This window comes from Haliotis cracherodii, unplaced genomic scaffold (genome assembly GCF_022045235.1).
Source record: "Haliotis cracherodii isolate W230 unplaced genomic scaffold, xgHalCrac1.p SCAF_3, whole genome shotgun sequence".
Classification (NCBI taxonomy): domain Eukaryota; kingdom Metazoa; phylum Mollusca; class Gastropoda; order Lepetellida; family Haliotidae; genus Haliotis; species Haliotis cracherodii.
This window is the reverse complement of record NW_027266286.1, coordinates 37,715,371-37,735,172: the sequence shown is the minus strand read 5'-3', so window position 1 is coordinate 37,735,172 and position 19,802 is coordinate 37,715,371. Positions and strand designations below refer to the sequence as shown.

General features: G+C 39.6%; 1 protein-coding gene across 3 annotated transcripts in view; it reads left to right on the top strand.

The window, feature by feature from the left end:
• The window catches only part of LOC139474317 (single-minded homolog 2-like), an 80,394-nt gene that overhangs the window by 9,489 nt on the left and 51,103 nt on the right, over positions 1-19,802 (top strand). The window contains exons 1-3 of one of the 3 annotated variants that reach the window (XM_071257281.1): positions 11,599-12,232; positions 12,597-12,662; positions 16,702-16,886. In XM_071257281.1, coding sequence (XP_071113382.1) covers positions 16,712-16,886 — 175 coding nt within the window. In that variant the 5' untranslated portion in view covers positions 11,599-12,232; positions 12,597-12,662; positions 16,702-16,711. Of the gene's footprint in view, positions 1-11,598; positions 12,233-12,596; positions 12,663-16,701; positions 16,887-19,802 lie in introns of those variants that run through there. The other 2 variants (XM_071257283.1, XM_071257282.1) reach the window with 2 other exon arrangements.

Sequence of the window (19,802 nt, the reverse complement as noted above, 5' to 3'; positions counted from 1 at the left end):
AAAGGAATATATATATATTTAGGGTTTGTGCCGTGCAATATACCTGCTTATGTACGACGTGACGTGTATACTATCTTGACCTGTCTGGGGACAGCTGTACATGCATCATTCATAGGAGCACATTTTAACCGATGAAGTTTGATATTGGATGTTTAATAACGGCTTCAAAACCGACCAGTTCCTAACCAGTATACATTCCTCGTAGAGACACATGGGTCGTTGTTAGATGCTTCATCAAGCAATCGGCAACATCAAAGGAGAGTTAAGTTTATGTGTTAGGTAGATACTGTAACAAAGACTCGTGCCCGAAACCCGGAACCGTAAATTCCAGCTACCCATCCTCCGCCTAATGTTCATTAAATGGAAAGATGGTTGACTTTGCTCTCGCCGGATTTAGACAAAGGTCAAATAAAACACAGGGCTACATTTTCAAATTATACTTGTAAAAGAGCGGCATAATGCGCGTTCCTCGGCCGGCGTGAGATACTGTTTCACCTGGCCGTGCTTCACCAACGTGGGCTGGCAATTATCTCAAATTGAAACTCATTTTCTTCGTCCACTATTTTCGACGAAAGATTGAGTGTTTCCTGTAGCGACCTCAGTTGGTTTTTGTCGGGTCCACTCCGGTTTTATATAGTTTTCTGTCAACAAATGAGCTCTGTTTTTACGGAACACAGTCCGTGAGGAAAAATGGTTGGGAATATTTTTTGTATTCTTTACATGTCTTCTATTTTCAAGAAAATGTGTCTCGCCTACAAGCTCCATGAACCTAAAACAATATGAGTGTTTTGACGAGATGTATCTTTCTTATGTAAGGCTTTTGTAGACAGTGCTCAGTTTCTGCACGTTTTCACACCATCATTATGATACAATAGTTTCAGTTTTGTATGCAAAATGCTGTATGTTACGTCCCATCACCAGGGCATCTCCACGTGTTCAGTATCGTGTAGGACCTAATTAATACCCACTTTTACAAACTTATTATATTCGTTATATGCACATTAAATATCAAAACAAATTATGTTCAGGACGTTACACGTTACTATTGGACCATTTCCGCGTATATATCAGCGTGCGATAAATTATAAACATTTACTTGGTGATGTGGCCAGTCTGTTCAGTGTCCACCAATTGTATTGGGTCTTGTCGTCTTGCGTTCGAATATTGTATATTGACATATGATAATGTAATTTTCTAGCAATCATCTAAGGGTCTCGCAGCCGAAGGGAATCATATTTCGCTCTCCCGCTCTCCTAATCTCATGTCAAACAAAACTAACTGGCAGAAAATTAACTGAAAACTTAGAGAATGCGAGCGATTTGGACCGAAAAATGGAAATTCGATGGACTCACATGTCACTTACACCATGCGCGATACATTATACAATGTTCGGGATCACGGCAGACGCTAGTGGTCACGTGATCTGTTAGCGTTGACCGTGAGCACAAGAGTTGTATTTGACGGGTATGGGAGTCATACATTAAGGCGGCAAGTAATGCATCTACAGTTAGGAAGACTGTTCTAGTCAATGCAACATAAACTACAGTTTGGAAGACTGTTCTAGTCGATGAAACATAAACTACAGTTAGGAAGACTGTTCTAGTCGATGCAACATAAACTACAGTTAGGAAGACTGTTCTAGTCGATGCAACATAAACTACAGTTAGGAAGACTGTTCTAGTCGATGCAACATAAACTACAGTTAGGAAGACTATTCTAGTCGATGCAACTTAAACTACAGTTAGGAAGACTGTTCTAGTCGATGCAACATAAACTACAGTTAGGAAGATTGTTCTAGTCGATGCAACATAAACTACAGTTAGGAAGACTGTTCTAGTCGATGCAACATAAACTACAGTTGGGAAGACTGTGGTAATTACAGTGCAACTTCTATATCTATGGAAGTACAAGCTGTTTAGGATATCCAACAGTAGTGTTGAATATTTGTCCTGACTTGCTTCAAAATGGTCAGTGTACACGAAGCGGTGGCCGGTGACGACAATTGACCAGAGAGAATGACACTCACGTACGGCAAATGATTCTTGCAACACAGCAAACGCCACTCGCTTAAAAAAACTACAAATGTTGGGCTTGCCAGGGGGCACTTTTCTGCGGCCATTCGAGCCACAATAGTTTGTATAGTCAACAAAGTCATGTCAAAGTATTTGCTCAAGCTGGGGATCCTAGGCTAAAAGGTTTAAACAAAAATAAAAATTAAAAGACCCTTCGCGAATTTAAACTCAATATTTAAAAGAGGTCGAGAGTATTTGAGTTGAGCTAAGTCGCCCATTACAAAAGGTGCAATAGCCTTTAAATACCTGAGTAAATGTTGATAGACTTGTCTGACAGTAATGATTATCTATCTATTACGTTAGTTTGTTCCCTGTTATATATCCATCTATAGAACCCCTGGTGCATGATGTTCATGCTTCTGTATTTGCTGTTTCCCTGTTATCTGTTGTCCATCCTCCTGTATTTGCTAGTGTCTATGTTCATCCTTCTGTATTTACTGGTTTCCCGGCTTTTATGTTCATCCTTCTGTATTTGCTGGTGTCCTGGTGTCTATGTTCATCCAACCGTGTTTGCTTGTGTCTATGTTAAAAGTCATCCATCCGTATTTACTGGTCTCTTGGTGTCTAGTTTCCACCCTCCTGTATTTGCTGGTCTCTTGGTGTCTATATTTATCCTTCTGTATTTGCTGGTCTCTTGGTGTCTATATTTATCCTTCCGTATTTGCTGGTCTCCTGGTGTCTTAATTATCCTCCTGTATTTGCTGGTCTCCCGGTGTCTAGTGTCCATCCCCCTGTATCTGCTGGTCTCTTGGTGTCCAGTGTCCATCCTTCTGTATTTGCTGGTCTGTTGGTGTCTATATTTATCCTTTTGTATTTGCTGGTGTCCTGGTGTCTATGTTCATCCACCCGTATTTGTTTGTGTCTATGTTAAAACTCATCCATCTGTATTTACTGGTCCAATGGTGTCGTATGTCCATTCTCAAGTATTTGCTGATCTCTTGGTGTCCAGTGTCCATCCTCCTGTATTTGCTGGTCTCCCGGTGTCTAGTTTCCATCCACCTGTATTTGCTGGTCTCTTGGTGTCTATATTTATCCTTCTGTATCTGCTGATCTTTTGGTGTCTATATTTATCCTTCTGTATTTGCTGGTGTCCTGGTGTCTATGTTCATCCACCCGTATTTGCTTGTGTCTGTGTTAAACTTCATCCATCTGTATTTACTGGTCCATTCGTGTCTTATTTCCATCCTCCAATATTTGCTGGTCTCTTGGTGTCTAGTGTCCATCCCCCTGTATCTACTGGTCTCTTGGTGTCCAGTGTCCATCCTCCTGTATTTGCTGGTCTCCCGGTGTCTAGTTTCCACCCTCCTGTATTTGCTGGTCTCTTGGTGTCTATATTTATCCTTCTGTATTTGCTGGTCTCTTGGTGTCTATATTTATCCTTCTGTATTTGCTGGTGTCCTGGTGTCTATGTTCATCCACCCGTATTTGCTTGTGTCTATGTTAAAACTCATTCATCTGTATTTACTGGTCCATTGGTGTCTTATTTCCTTCCTCCAGTATTTGCTGGTCTCCTGGTGTCTGTATTTATCCTTCTGTATTTGCTGATGCCCTGGTGTCCATGCCAATCCTCTGTGTTTGATGGTGTCCATGTTCATCCTCCTGTATTTGCTGGTCTCCTGGTGTCTGTATTTATCCTTCTGTATTTGCTGATGTCCTGGTGTCCATGCCAATCCTCTGTGTTTGATGGTGTCCATGTTCATCCTCCTGTATTTGCTGGTCTCCTGGTGTCTGTATTTATCCTTCTGTATTTGCTGATGTCCTGGTGTCCATGCCAATCCTCTGTGTTTGATGGTGTCCATGTTCATCCTCCTGTATTTGCTGGTCTCTTGGTGTCTAGTTTCCACCCTCCTGTATTTGCTGGTCTCTTGGTGTCTATATTTATCCTTCTGTATTTGCTGGTCTCTTGGTGTCTATATTTATCCTTCTGCATTTGCTGGTGTCCTGGTGTCTATGTTCATCCACCCGTGTTTGCTAGTGTCTATGTTAAAACTCGTTCATCTGTATTTACTGGTCCATTGGTGTCTTATTTCCTTCCTCCAGTATTTGCTGGTCTCCTGGTGTCTGTATTTATCCTTCTGTATTTGCTGATGTCCTGGTGTTTATGCCCATCCTCTGTATTTGATGGTGTCCATGTTCATCCTTCTGTATTTGCCGGTCTCGTGGTGTCTATGTTCATCCTTCTGTATTTGCTTGTGTCTATGTTCATCCTTCTGTATTTACTGGTCTCGTGGTGTCCCTGTCTATCCTTCTGTATTTGCCGGTCCCGTGGTGTCTATGTTTATCGTTCTGTATTTACTGGTCTCGTGGTGTCTATGTTCATCCTTCTCTATTTACTTGTCTCGTGGTGTCTATGTTCATCCATCCCTCTGTATTTGCTGGTCTACTGGTGTCCGTATTTATCCTTCTGTATTTGCTGATGTTCTGGTGTATATGCCCATCCTCTGTGTTTGATGGTGTCCATGTTCATCCTTCTGTATTTGCTGGTCTCGTGGTGTCTATGGTCATCCTTCTGTATTTGCCGATCTCGTGGTGTCTATGTTCATCCTTTTGTATTTACTGGTGTCGTGGTGCCCATGTTCATCCTTCTGTATTTGCCGATCTCGTGGTGTCTATGTTCATCCTTCTGCATTTACTGGTCTCGTGGTGTCTTAGTTTATCCTTCTGTATTTGCTTGTGTCTATGTTCATCCTTCTGTATTTACTGGTGTCGTGGTGTCCATGTTCATCCTTCTGTATTTGCCGGTCTCGTGGTGTCTATGTTCATCCCATTATCATGTCCAGACTCGATTATTTACAGACCGCCGTAGCTAGAATATTGATGAGTGCGGCGTTAAACAACAAAACAACTACGTTCATCCTTCTGTATTTGCAGGTGTCTATATTCATCCTTCTGAATTTGCTGGTCTCCTGGTGTCTCTGTTCATCCTTCTGTATTTGCTGGTCTCCTGGTGTCTTTGTTCATCCTTCTGAAATTTCTGGTCTCCTGGTGTCTTTGTTCATCATTCTGTATTTGCTGGTCTCCTGGTGTCTATGTTCATCCTTCTGTATTTGCTGGTCTCCTGGTGTCTCTGTTCAACCTTCTGTATTTGCTGGTCTCCTGGTGTCTTTGTTCATCCTTCTGAAATTTTTTTGTCTCCTGGTGTCTTTGTTCATCATTCTGTATTTGCTGGTCTCCTGGTGTCTATGTTCATCCTTCTGTATTTGCTGGTCTCCTGGTGTCTCTGTTCATCTTTCTGTATTTGCTGGTCTCCTGGTGTCTCTGTTCATCCTTCTGTGTTTGCTGGTCTCCTGGTGTCTAAGTTCATCCGTCTGTATTTGCGTTTCTCCTTTTCACAGGATACTTTTATTTTTCCTTCCAAATACTACAGTTCATGAGTGGCATTTGTAAGCGAACTTGTAAACGGTCTCATTTCCCTCCATGTTTATTTGGTGGTCGCCCAAGCGTTCTACCATCTACATCGGGTGGGGCTGCGGTAGACTGTAAATCTTGAAATGTAATTGTCTCTAAATTAGTGCGGCTGCTCTGTCTGGAGGTAAACGAATCGGTAGACGGTTTCATTTCCCTCCATCTTTGTCTGTCTACCTCGATCACAGTATCTGTGTTCCACCATTTGCATCGGGTGTGGTTCTAAAATATATCGTTATCTGTGATGACCGACTTCTGTATATCACCATTCAACTTGGGACTATCAGGAATATAGACCACAGATGTTTGTCTCACCTCTACATGTAAATAGAAGGTTTACTTTGGCAGCTATTGTGACTACATATGATCAATGAGCTGTAATTAACATAAGTGACATTGTCAGAGGCTGACAATGCATGTTTCAGTGCATGTTTTCTTATGTGGCCTCTTTACTGACCGAAATCGAACTTTAGTAACATCTACTTGTGTTTGGTTAGGCTGTAAATGTTTATATAACGGTGGGATGAGATAGGAATTGTTTGACTTGGAACTCAAGATGGGCTTGGGTTTTTGTTATTTGATTAGTTTGATTTTGACTGCATTACGCTTCCCGGTTCGAACTAATGACTAAACCAGCTGCTGATGTAACATGTCAATGTGTCACGTGGACGTCGGGTATAACTTTCGACAATACTTGTACTTCATATGAATAAAAACAAAATCGTTGTTACACTTGTCAATTATACAACGAACAATGTAAGGATACAATATCAATGTAAGGATACAATATCAATGTTAGGATACTATATGAAGGTCAGGATAGACTAAAATCTATCTTTACAATTCATTGGTTATGTAAAAGAAAATTGTCGAAGACAAAAGTTAAAGTCAATATATACCCTAAATAACATCAAACTGTTACTTTCTTAACAAAGTTGAAGAGGGGCTTGTTATTTATATAATTTAAATTGGAAAATCAAAGTTACCATTTCTTTGTGTTTGACAGTGAATGTGTGTAAATGCGCTGTATCTCCTGGTCGATCCTGGCCACACGAAAATGCATGAAATTATGAAAGTGTATTCCTTCCCAGCTCCGCATCAAATTGTGGGCGATCTTTGCTCCAGCCGCCCTGACAGAAGATGATCATGTGATGTCCTTACAATTTCCATTTATTTCACCCTCCATTTTGGGAAGTGACTTTGCACATTTTAAACTAATTTACAAATCTCATTAGTGGAAATGAGAAAACATTATACAGTATTTGGTCAACACATTCATTAGATTTTCATAGCTATGCTAATAAGCTTGCTTGGCATTTGTGTGATAAGGTGGGGACTACACGATGTCTTCCATTGGTTGTCAGTGAGGGGATGATCCAGGGAGGGAAAGGGGTAGGGGATAGACAGGAAGGAGGGTACATGGGGGCTGGCTGCATGGCTGTACTAACAATGTGTGGATAACTAATATACATCCTTGTTTTGTGGATACATACAAAACCCAGCTTCATAGATACATAGCAATATATCCTAGCTTTATAGATACATACAAATATGTCCCAGCTTCATAGATACGTGCCGTACTTACAAATATATCCTCGTGCCATAGGTAATTAAAATCAGACTTTAGAGATATTGTGGAAACAAATATAACCACCATCGTTCAGTACTTCACGATAAAACAATATGCCATTATTATAGGATATATTCACATCTCATGAATGATATACACATTCTAATTCCATAAGCATCATAGATATTATGTTGGTGGCGGAACATATGTATGTTTTACGTGAAAATAATAAATATTCTCATAGCAACAATATTTATATGAATGAATAATACCAGTATTCTACATTGTTGAAGAGTATAAGTATTTTGTATGCATGAATAATACCAGTATACTACATTGTTGAAGAGTATCAGTATTATATATGCATGAATAATACCAGTATTCTACATGATTGACTAGTATCGATATTCTATATTTATGAATAATACCAATATCCTATGCCTGAACTAAACAAACAGTCCACGTGAATGAGTGGTACATATATTCTACATTCATGAAAAGTACAGACACTACAGTTCCAAGGATGACAACAAAAGAAGGTATTCTTTAGTTTTCCTGAAAGGTTGCCCCTTGAAAATACTTTTTCATAAGAGCAGGGCCTATTTTTATTCACAACTGAATTTCGTTGAAATGATATTTCATTGCGCCAGATTTGTACATCATACCTGACTTGGTTTATTATTCAAATAGGAAGTTGAACAAGGCGGCCTAATAACGTGTTATTGCATGGTACAAACTATGTGCTGTGGACAAACACTGACGCATGCTCACTTTGATGGAGTTTAGTCATTATGCGGTTCTATGTCACGTGCAATCTCTTCATGCGCACTGGTCACGTCTTCGGTCAAGTATCTATGCCTAGTTTATTTTATGCACAGTTTGTATCTCTGCCAATCACAGAAAGGTTATATTGGACACTTGTTCGAATTCGCCTAAATTACACTTACGCATAATATGTGTCCAGGGTTCCGTTGTATAAAGCGATCTTAGCGCAAGGTGATCGTAAATCTCATACCTTACGGTAGACTTGCGAGAGTCGTAGCGCTAAGGTTGTTTTATACAGCGGCACCTTGGATGTGATCACACAGATAGAAACAACAGAAGATACATATACAGGTACATGCAGATGTTCATCCAAATGTAAATAGAAGATTACAGACAAACTGTATCCTACACGTACTTGCCCTGAATGAGACCAACTGTCAAACTCGTTCAAATTATATTTACTCCAGAAAACGCCACGACGTCTCGTAGTTTTGTCTTATGAGCTAATGCCAGGTGTCCGTCGGCCATAAAACTTTCCTGGGAATATGTGATCACGTAACAATTGCAATCAGTGTTCTAGTGATATCATCAATGCCGCTACACTCACACAGCCTAGTCGGGAAACTAGATATATGACATCAGATATATCACTAGGAATTATAAACACTTGTCCGCAGTAATTCATAATATTGATATCATGCTGCTGATATACAAATGTGTATCGATATATATTGATGTGTCTCCAGTATCGATATTGTATCGATGTTTCTTCTATATCGATATTGTACTAATATGTCTCCGGTATCGATATTGTATCGATGTGTCTGCTGAACCGATAATGTACATTTTTTTTCTCTTTTATCGAAATTGTACAGATTTGTCCCTGGTATCTATGTTGTACAGATTGAACATTCCATCTTGTTAATGTACTTTTCCGTGAAAACACGACTTTGTTAGTGATATCTATGCTTAATTGTTCCAGACCCAGAGTACGCCAGGGGTTGTTATACAATATAATGTGTTCCTATCTTTGAAACACCCTCAGTAGGCGTTCATTGGGAACAAAGTGTGAATTTCTAGATTAAGGTATGAACACTTACGGTAAAAAAACGTAATAATAACCATTCAACAAAACAAGAGGGCTGTCCAATGTATCACGTGACTGCTGTCCTATCATAAAGCGAAAGTCAAAGTGGACAAGAGGTAAAAGTGACAATGTTCTCTAAATAAGCGACAAGAAAAACCGACGTGGCATTATCATTTTCCTGTTCGGGTACGAGGTGTCTACTTTATGGTATTTCTAATAAATCTGAGGAAACCGTGAGCCAAATAGTTCGCCTGGCCCAAGTAAACACACAGTCACACCTGCGCTCCGAGGCTTTCAATGACATGATTACCCCCGTCCGACTCCAACCTAGCAACCCTCGCGATCCCCTCCTGGGCTTTGTATTGCTCAGATCGCAGGTGGCTGCTGTCTCCTTTACTAGTGCAGTGAATAACGACAGGGCCGCTCAGCGCTAGCTCCAAACTTCTACCCCTACAGCATGTGAAACCCCCTACCCTATCTCGTGGCAGAAGATTTGCCCATTTCTTTCCCATTCCATAGAGACTGGTTGTCTTTTTTTGTGGGTTGCAATGGTGATGGTTTTTTTGTGTTTTGCTGATGGGGTGGGGCCAGAAAAGGGAGTGCTTTTGTTTGGAGCATAGATTGGGTGTACATGCCAGAAAGAGCAGCAGTGTGTGTAGGATTTGTTTCTGTAAGGAACATGAATTGTGTTTACAAGTACATCAGTATGAAATGCAGCTTTGAGAGTATGAAAAAAATATTGTTTGCTACACATGCACTAGTTTCATAAAGTTACATGAAACGTAAACAAACTGGTATGTCATGGCCTTGATGCACTTGAGTTGACGCACTGGTCCTCATGCGGTAAAACTAAGTTGTATGTGACATCTAACACTAGGCTTTCCTAAGTACGCCATAAACTATTGTCAATACCTGGCTCTCGAACCTCCATTGTTAGATGGCCCGGCAATACTGATCAACTTAACTATCCCTCAACAGGATTTCCCAGATATAAAGGCATAGGGAGGGATTAAGGTTTTCTGATAGATATTTGTTTTCTTTGACAAAGACCCAAAAAGAAAGCTTCAGTGGCCATATACTACATATAGGACGACATAAGGAAGCGTTAATGATGTATTTGAGTTAGGAAAGTAGCTGAAAGCGTTACCGAGATAGAGAAAACACAACCTCTAGATCCATAAAATTAGCAAGGCGGTTGGACATTTTTATTCGCGGAGTTCCCAACTATGGACTGTGAAATTCAACTCGTCTGTTGAGTTCGCGGGGAGGTTCCGTGGTCAATTTCATGACCAAAACAGGTGTCAGAAATCTATTTGATCAAGGGACTTTCGCAGTGATAAAATTCCCAGAATTAGGACAGGATTTGCTTAAGATAAAGCCTATCTTACAACAGGGGCCAAGTGTAATATCCAACTACACGGCCCTTCTAATCTGATTATCTTAATAGGCTGAAGGTTGGGAAATCCACCAGTTTGTCACTCTTTGGCGATACTGAAACGTTAGCAACAATAATGTGCAGGTCTCGGTTGGGTTATAACAAACTTTCCTTGATCTAATTTGTAATAATTGCTTATTCTTGTATTTGTTGAGTTGGCAGCTGATGACGTATGTCCCAGTGGGTATGGTCTTGGGGGACATGGTCGTCTCTCTACGAGGGGAAGTGATGGCCCCTACACAAGTCATGGTGGGGTTAAGGTTTCTGTGTTATGCCTTGTTTCCATTCAACCCAAGCCTGACAAGGGACAGTGCTATCGGTGGTGTTTAAGATATTAAAGTTAGCAAAGTTCATAAACGTTCAAATTATACAAGTGAGTGATAGTGTATATTCTTGCATCACTTTCAGCATTATTGCACCAAATGATGATGACAGGGGATAAAACGACTAATGACAGTCTGCAGAATAAAGTCCCACTACGAACCAACGCACGTTACGTCAGCAGATGTCTGTGCTTAGTTATATTGTTTATTAACATTATCACGCATGTCCATAACAAGAGCTAAATCTGTATGCGTATTCGTCTTTGGCTATCCTTGTATGTCGCCGGGTGCAGTAGCCGTGCGTTGACTCTCGTATGTGAGAAAGCTGGCACTTGAAGAAGAGCATACCGACTTGTTGGAGTTAGCTAACACGCTTTGTAGGTGTGAAATGAGGCATGGGCTATACTCATTGACGCCATACAATGTGTGGAGGTATGGGTTAAGCCTTGCAAGTAACGACCAGCTTGGAGTAGATCTTGAGAACATCAGAAGTCATCACTCACTGTGTTTGTTAAATGACTCAAGAACAGGGGTCGCTATCTGCTATTGAATGAACGGGTAGAGCACTCAGCACACGGGATGCCCATTGACTCTGGTCTGCTCATAGCAAGTGATATTCAATAGTAACAGAGCCACACATTTTGTGATAACCTCGGACGTACTGATCATCATCTCCTATTTACAGCCCCAGCCGACTCAGACAATGAGGGCAGTGCTTGTATGGTACGGGAGCCCCGCCCCGTTCATGCCTTCCTCTCAGCTCGCCGCCACAAGGCAAAACGTAAACCAATGGGAACACTGGATGTGACTCCCACGTATGCAGATTGATCGATGATTTGTCAGCAATTGACACAAGATCAGCCTCCTGTCCGCGGCGATTTGAGATTGACATTTCCACTAGAGCGATAAGCAAACCTCCTCAAAAATTAGCAATACGAATCGGTAAAATATCATTTCAAGTCGACAGGTTTGAATTGATAAACCGAACACGTTTTGTGTATGCGTCGCTTTAGTAGGTGCTTCCGTGACGGTTCCCATCTACTGGCAGTGATCACGTGCTCTCAACTTGACATCAACATAAGAATTAATTATTATAACAGTGGTGACTTCTCTCAGTGTCTAGCTGAGATCCCTAGGTTGCCGGTGACACACTGTCAGCCCTGGCCAGTCTCACTCAAATGGCGAGGAGTGACCACTAGAGAGCTAGATAACGTCACAAACACGGGAAAGAAGCGCGTGGCTAGCAGTGTAATGGCCTGGGAGGTGACATCTATAATACCATGTGGTCAGCATAGCAAGGATCTACTGTAACAGCTATCAGGACCTATTGAACTCGGTACCTGGGACCCACACGTGTCCACCTCACACCGCTCAAGACAACATCAAGCTTGTCGGATACTCGTTTCCAGCAGTTGTGAAACTGACAACTTTAAAAGTGGCTGTTGTCCTGTGTGCACGTAGCCGGCGTTGATGCTGCACCTTTGTTGGTGTTGACATTTCACACGGAAATACTGTCTGCGTTTTGTCCACGCCACGGGGAGCGAGTCTACCATGTAGGCAGTAGCCGTCACGAGTGTATGTTATTTGTGTGTTTATAGACAATATCCCTGTTCTCAACAATTCTGTGCGATCGATGTTGACAGAAACAGATATTGAGTGCAGTTCCGCCTTGTTTATTACAAAACATTTCAATGCCAAAACATGTGTGTCAGCACGACGAATATTACTAGTGTAAATATATTTCTTATTGTCTCCTAACACTCTTGTCTTAATTACCGAATTTTGTTGAAATTTTGTCGAAAATTGAACTTAGCAAAACATTAAAATGCACAAGTACATATCATTAACATTCTTGTCGGTGGATTTTAACAATCAGAAGGGAATATTTGGTGTTTAAAAAAATATATATTGTAATATTTGTTTGTTGGTAATGTTTCAGATCAGACAGCGGGGAGGGAGGCTGCGCCTCTAACGACACAGAAGCGTGCACGGAAAAACATGAGAGGTAAGAGACGCTCAATTTGATTTAGTTTATATGTAAATAACTTCATTTCTTCATTGTTTACTTAAATATTTCAGCATTTTCAACTTTCGGAAATTTGTTTGTAAATATATGGTTATCAAACAAAGTATACAGGTGCACGCTGTTAATGTTCCCATTAACTTTTATACGTGTATAGTAACTAGGAATATTTTGAAGATGAAGTCAGATGAAGTTTGACATGTGTGGTCGGCCGCCGCCATGCTGGACTGGCGTCAGAAGGTGCCGTGTCAATTCCCGCAATACACAAGAAAGCGACATGCATTTACATATCGGCCGCTGTCAGCTGTAGCTTGTGGCATTGTCCACCTCAAGCAAGCTTTAAGGTGACATGTGTAAACAGCTAATTATTATTCACGGTTTTATTGTGCTGATATGTTGTTGATTTTTATTCTTTTCAAAATTTGTAAACCTATTTTGCAATTTACTGCACCATTCCTTAGAATTTCATTCGTTGGTATTACCCGAATTGGATAGTAACATCAAATCAACAACGGCCTCGCGCACATGTTATATCTGCTGATGCGAGCTTTGAAAGTAATGATAATAAAAATTGGCATGTAATCTTTTTGAAAATGGAAAGTAACAAGATTAGGGTGACAGTATGGCGAGCGTGCATGGGGACATATTCATGTACGTACAGCGGCCTGCGCTATCTATATACACCCCTCGCCGATAAACACATTCACATCCACAAAGCTGTCCACACCTTATACAAAACATGAAAGGGGCATATTTCACTGGAGTCTTAGACTTTATCACGAACAAATAAGTTTATCTTGAGACGATAGTTGAGGCCGGCTGGAGCTGCAGAAGACACATGTAATCCGTATTTCAGTCTCCCAAATTGATCTTTTCAAGATGGCTTTTTGGAAGTGATTTCATCCTTCGAGCTTTATGTAACTGAGCACACAAAACTTGTGTGATATTTTAGATAACAATACATCTACTATACAAGGGTGCCAAAATAATAAGCTTGGCAAACGTAAGGTTAACAGGCCAGTCGAGACATCAAAGGGAAACCCTAGTTAAAATTCAAGTCCCTTGTGTGCAAATTATCACTCTTGCAATTTACATGAGCTGGGATAATTGATTGCATCTCTCAGATAACGCCCGACCTTTTCCTCATATCATATACCACAAGAAATACGTACTATCGCGCATACGCTGTATGAGATTCCAATCATATCATTTGTCAATATTGTAAAATAAGGATTTTGAAATTATTTAGTGAATAATCTAGTGAAATATACAACTAGTCATGTCATTCCAATGGTGAATAATTATTTGTCACTGCCAGATACTCTCTGTAACTCATTTTCAAAAGCTCTTTGTTTTGAAATTTATTGACATACACGTTCAAGACCGTGTTGACAAAATGCACTTAATTTTCATCTCTACTTTGAAATATGTATATTGCTTTGTTCGCAAAACTAGGCACATACGTGTTCGAATAGCGGAGGCTGCCTCAGTTAGGTGCTTGTACAACTATTGTTAACAAGGGTCCCCGAGTCGGGGAGGAGTGGGGATGGGCGCAAAGGACGGGGTCCGTAACAGTGTAGTGGGCGACATATACCCGGCGTCGTTACAGGTTAATGGTGAGCTTTGAAGCCCTGCCGCAAATTGTGTTTTACACGGGCCAATTTGTGTGAGTTGGAGACAGGAAATGTTTACATATGGAGATTGAGTATGTAGGAAGAGCAGTGAGAGAGGAGACCGGGAAAGGAGGGTTGGGGGTGGAGGCACAAGAGCGACGTACTAGTACCATCAACACACAAAACCTCTCAATATACACCTCAACATACAAGTCCACACAAGACCTTAATATTAAATTTAAGTCAATATTGCGCATTATATTATATTATATTATATTATATTATATTATATTATATTATATTATATTATATTATATTATATTATATTATATTATATTATATTATATTATATTATATTATATTATATTATATTATATTATATTATGACTTTTACTTCATGTCATAAATAAACCGTATTCTACATAATATATTTCCGATGCATGCACATCTGATATAAAAAAGAGGTTTACAGGTGGACACAATCAAATATATAATTAAAATATAAAGAAAAGTATCGACGAATTCCGTTGATATGCATATGTTCTAGTATATTTGAAACCCTTGGCTGTTTTGGTTGAAGTGGCGCACTTCTTTTTTTTTGGTATTTTACCAGAGACCATCAAAGAGCATCAACAAGATGTGTTCCTTGCAGAACTTATCGAAGGCTCGCCAGACGTGTTACTCACGTCACCAATAGACAGTCTGAAAATAATCATCGGTGATATCCGAACAAGGCACATTTCGTGAGCCCCGTGCACACACGCGCACTGAGGCATATATTTATAACGTGCGTTTGTATGTGCAGTACGAACTCACATGTACATACCATAATTTATTCGTATACATAGAATGAACACTGCAAGCAAACTAACAGTTCCTGTGAATCAATGAAACATTTTCTATTGTCACATACTGAGTTTACAGCGTAGTCTATCGTTACTTTGATCTGGCGGATCACCGACTGAATACCCTTCAACTGCCTGCTTTCCATTGAGACATTAAAATATGAACTTTGGGGTATGATGGGTGTTGTTGATGAATCCCGGTAGATTCTTCCCCCCAAACACGCACTTGACTATATCTGCCTCTACTGAGTCTGGCAGTTGTATACTTGGGCAGTTGTATACTTGTGTAACTCTGAGCGGCAATCTGGGTAAATAGTAGCTGCAAGTCAGAGGCTGCACCCACCTGGAGGCTATTGTTCCCGGGATTGAATGTAATTAGATTCTGTCAAATTCCATCTACCAATTTGCTGACAGTATGTGTTTCCACACAATGAGAATAACTGAGATTCTTAAGGGTGTGTTTTCAGAATGATTGGGGTAGAGTTTGAGTGGGGTAGGGAAGAACAGGTTGTGAAAGAGTTTGTGAGAGGAATATTTCACCTCTCCCGTGGAGTACGAGCTAACCAATATTTTCCCCACACCTACGCATGGCATTTTCAGATGCCGTTTTAGAAAATGGGTTTTGAAACAGGAATATCTGTTTCTTTCAAGAATATTTTAAATAATACGAATGAAGGTTAATGAACAAACAAATCTGGTTACTAGAACATACAACGACTGTGAACACATGAAACAAATTAATCTTGAACTCACGCGGCACTTCCCATATATTGTGTCACTATAAATATTGGCGCCTAACCCACAACCCCGGGAAATATGCCCTACTTGTCACTCACCAGCAGATCATGATCACATTATTTTCGGAACATACTACATACCTATGTAAATGTAATTTTATGTGAGGTTTTAGTTGAAATGCCATAAAAAAATAATGTTTAAAAAGTTCTAAATATATAAATAAATAAATAGATAAATAAATAAATAAATAAATAAATAAATAAATAAATAAATAAATAAATAAATAAATAAATAAATAAATAAATAAATACGCCTTCATAACTTCCAGGTGGTCATCAGTTTAGCTCGTTCTTTCATTTCTTTTGTATGGAAGATCGTTGTATTTATTTTTCACTAGTTTGTACTACCGTTCTATCTATTATTCTGGAGACTTCTATTTTAATATCAGTGAAAAATATATATTCTGTCTGAAATCAATTTTTATAATTAGGATTTTGACGATTGTAATACAGTTCACAGAATGTGCTAAGGGACCACTCTACCTATTTAGTTACGAAGGATACTGAGAGAGGGGATAAAATGCGATCTTCAACACCATGAAATAACATAATTGAAACAACCTTTATTATGAGAGTTATATTCAAATTTATGTTTCATCTGTGGTTAGTGTATGGTAACGTTGTTTGAGACGGTTTAACACAGTTGATTCTTTCGAAGTAATATCAATACCACATGTTCAACATGTTATTTTAATACACGTAACACCTTTTATTTTAATACCATGTACTATATATTATTTTAATACCATGTTCTGCATATTATCAGGGTTGAAGCGATGAAGGAAAAATCAAAGAATGCAGCACGCACACGGCGCGAGAAGGAGAATGCGGAGTTTTACGAGTTGGCCAAGATGTTGCCACTCCCGTCCGCCATCACTAGCCAGCTGGACAAGGCGTCCATTATCAGACTGTCCACGAGCTACCTGAAGATGAGGACAGTGTTCCCGGATGGTAGGTCCCACATATGTCTTATTAGCTCCCTCTGCCAACTCACACTTACGGTACACTTATAGAAAGTTGACATGCAACGTAGGTAGGACACACACCCCTGACTGTTCGCATTCCCATACATATACAAGCAGGGTAGCTTTCTGTGGAACCTTTGTCTTATAGACAATATAGACAATATCCCAGGGTCATGATATTTTGTATTGGATACATGCAGCCATTAGAGCGTGTGTGAGGAACCCGTTCCCGCCCATCGACTTGTCGCCTTGTCATACAATGTATTATTTTACATTCTTCGGTAATACGGATTGTGTAACTATATGTGACAGTCTTGTCTAGTCAACCGAACAAACACTTTAAATCCACATCGGTGAAAATGTTGATGATAGTCTCCGCAGTGTCCCACGTTTTCTCTGGTCATGTTGTCCACTTCCCTCATACATTGGTACATAAAACCGGTGTCGACAATGTAACGGCAATTGTTCTGAACAATGAGTATTTAAATACGTACCAGTAAGTGTGGTGAATGAAACGGGTGATATTCTTCCTTCATACGAATGTCATATATGCGATGTAATTTTCTTTTCTGCCGGACGTCCACAGATGGGAAATATACGTACTAGTTACACTCATGGGTTGATGAAACCTAACTGTTAAATTTCAAATGCAGCATGTTCCATTTGAGTTTTAGTCCGAACTTGGAGAGAACATTCTGACATAGTGATCTGGTTAATGCCTATTTACTTGTTGATGTTGGAGCTAATATTTCAGCCATAAGTCAATTTCCGATGTAACATATGGCGTGAAAATTGTTTCTTAGATAATCCGGAGTTGCACTTTATTGGATTGGCAATAAATGTGTTCAGCTTGACATAGAATAAATAAGGTAACAAACGTGTGAAATAATGTTTATTATCTGAGCCACTTGAGCCTTGAAATTTATGATATTCAATTGTTGTTGGGACAATATGATTTATACATTATATCAGCAGCGAGTTGACACTACCACGCCTCAAGTGACATGAAATGCATCCATTGATACTCAGACTAGGTTTATTAGACCATAAAATGCCTCCAATATTTGTTTGATTCCATAAATTGTAAAGATTTAGTTACTGTGTGCATTTGCTTTTCTCTGACACAGAAGTGAGATATTGAAATGAAACTGTAGTGAAACGACTTCCATCGTTATTTGTGTAGTTGTGTCTGTTGTTAATATCATTCGTATTAATTATTGCGTCTTATAACACCTAATTTACAGGTGCAGAATTTTGGTAAATGGTAAAATAGAATTTATACTTTTAAAACTTATAACTTTTAAAGTTTAAAACAAATGTGTGTTCATTAATCAGTCCAAATGATCAGTATGATGTTCAGTTTTTAATCATTGATCACGACAAGTATATTTGGCTCTGTCTGTCGAGTGCCAGGATAATCAGCCTCGTTTGCAATTTCTTTTTTCCGCCTCGCTCGCAACAAGTCCTACATGGCAGTGCGCGCGTGTTCAGCACAGCGGGGGCCTGCCTAGAGTGTTATTATAATTGCTAAATGCTTGGGGGACAATTAATTTGAAGATGCTGCCATGCGGGAAAGGATAGGGCCTGTGGCAAGATGTGGATCTTTTCTAGTGCCGTAAGATCTGCCTCTGCTCCTACGTTGTAGGCTAACACGGCTCTGTTAACATGTAGATAATATCAAGAAGTGCCTCGGCCACAACTTTCAGCATCACAATCAGCCATTTATCGAACATAGCTTACACATTCACTAAATATAGAGTTTAATTTTTCTTTCAAAAGAATATTTCAAGAGTATTTCAGTGGCTCAATGTTAGGCGACTGCCCGGTTGGTTCCTAAAGTAGTTGCATTTTCTGTGGCTTGTGTCCTACATCCAAAATTTCCATCACAAAACTATTTGGGAATTATGATCATATGCTAGTAAATAATCAATTGGAAAATCTTTTAATACTACCAATATCCCTGCAGAAAAGCTAAAACTAAACAAATTGATGTTTTAGGTTTCTCTTAAGATATGCTTTTTATACTTATTCCATGTTAACACTGAATTCCAATTATAGATACTAAGAAATGGTAATTTTATGTGGATCTCATTATCCTGGTATCTCTAATTTATATAGATTGGAGTTTTATTAGGCCACAGTCTTAAAACAACCACAAGCAGCACATTTCCTCTTTAATTCATCAACAATAAATTCCACAATAACTTTGGAGATATCATCTCAGTTTGGCACCCAAGGCGCAACAACACGTGCTATCATCGCAGGGGTTAATTACCAAGCCTGTTAACCGCCATTTTCAATGATGTACTGCTGCGCTGTGAACTGTAGTCCCATTAAACAATCTGATCATTAGAAGAGAGTAACCAGTGCATCAACTGATACGCTTAACGTTCTGGAACAGGACGCTTGAAGAAATAAAGTATGTCTGATGGTACACAATTCCACCATTGCCATCAAACAAAATCACTTGCCCCTAATTGTTGTAGTTCTGTAAGTTTAAATTATTATAAAAACATGGAAGTAATTCACTATGTTTAAGTAATGAAATACATACTGACATCTGCTACATTGCGCTACAGTGGCATATAGTTAGTTTCATGTCCTGCAGTGGTATATCGTTAGTCTCTGGTCCTGCAGTGGTATATAATCTCACTGATATCCTGCAGTGGTATATAGTCACGGTCATGTCCTGCAGTGGTATATAGTCACACTCATGTCCTGCAGTGCTATATAGTCTCACGCATGTCCTGCAGTGGTATGTATTGCAGTGGTATATAGTCACGGTCATGTCCAGCGATGGGTATATAGTCAGTCTCATGTCCTGCAGTGGTATATAGTCACACTCACGTCCAGCAGTGGCATATAGTTGGTCTCATGTCCTGCAGTGATATATATTAGTTAT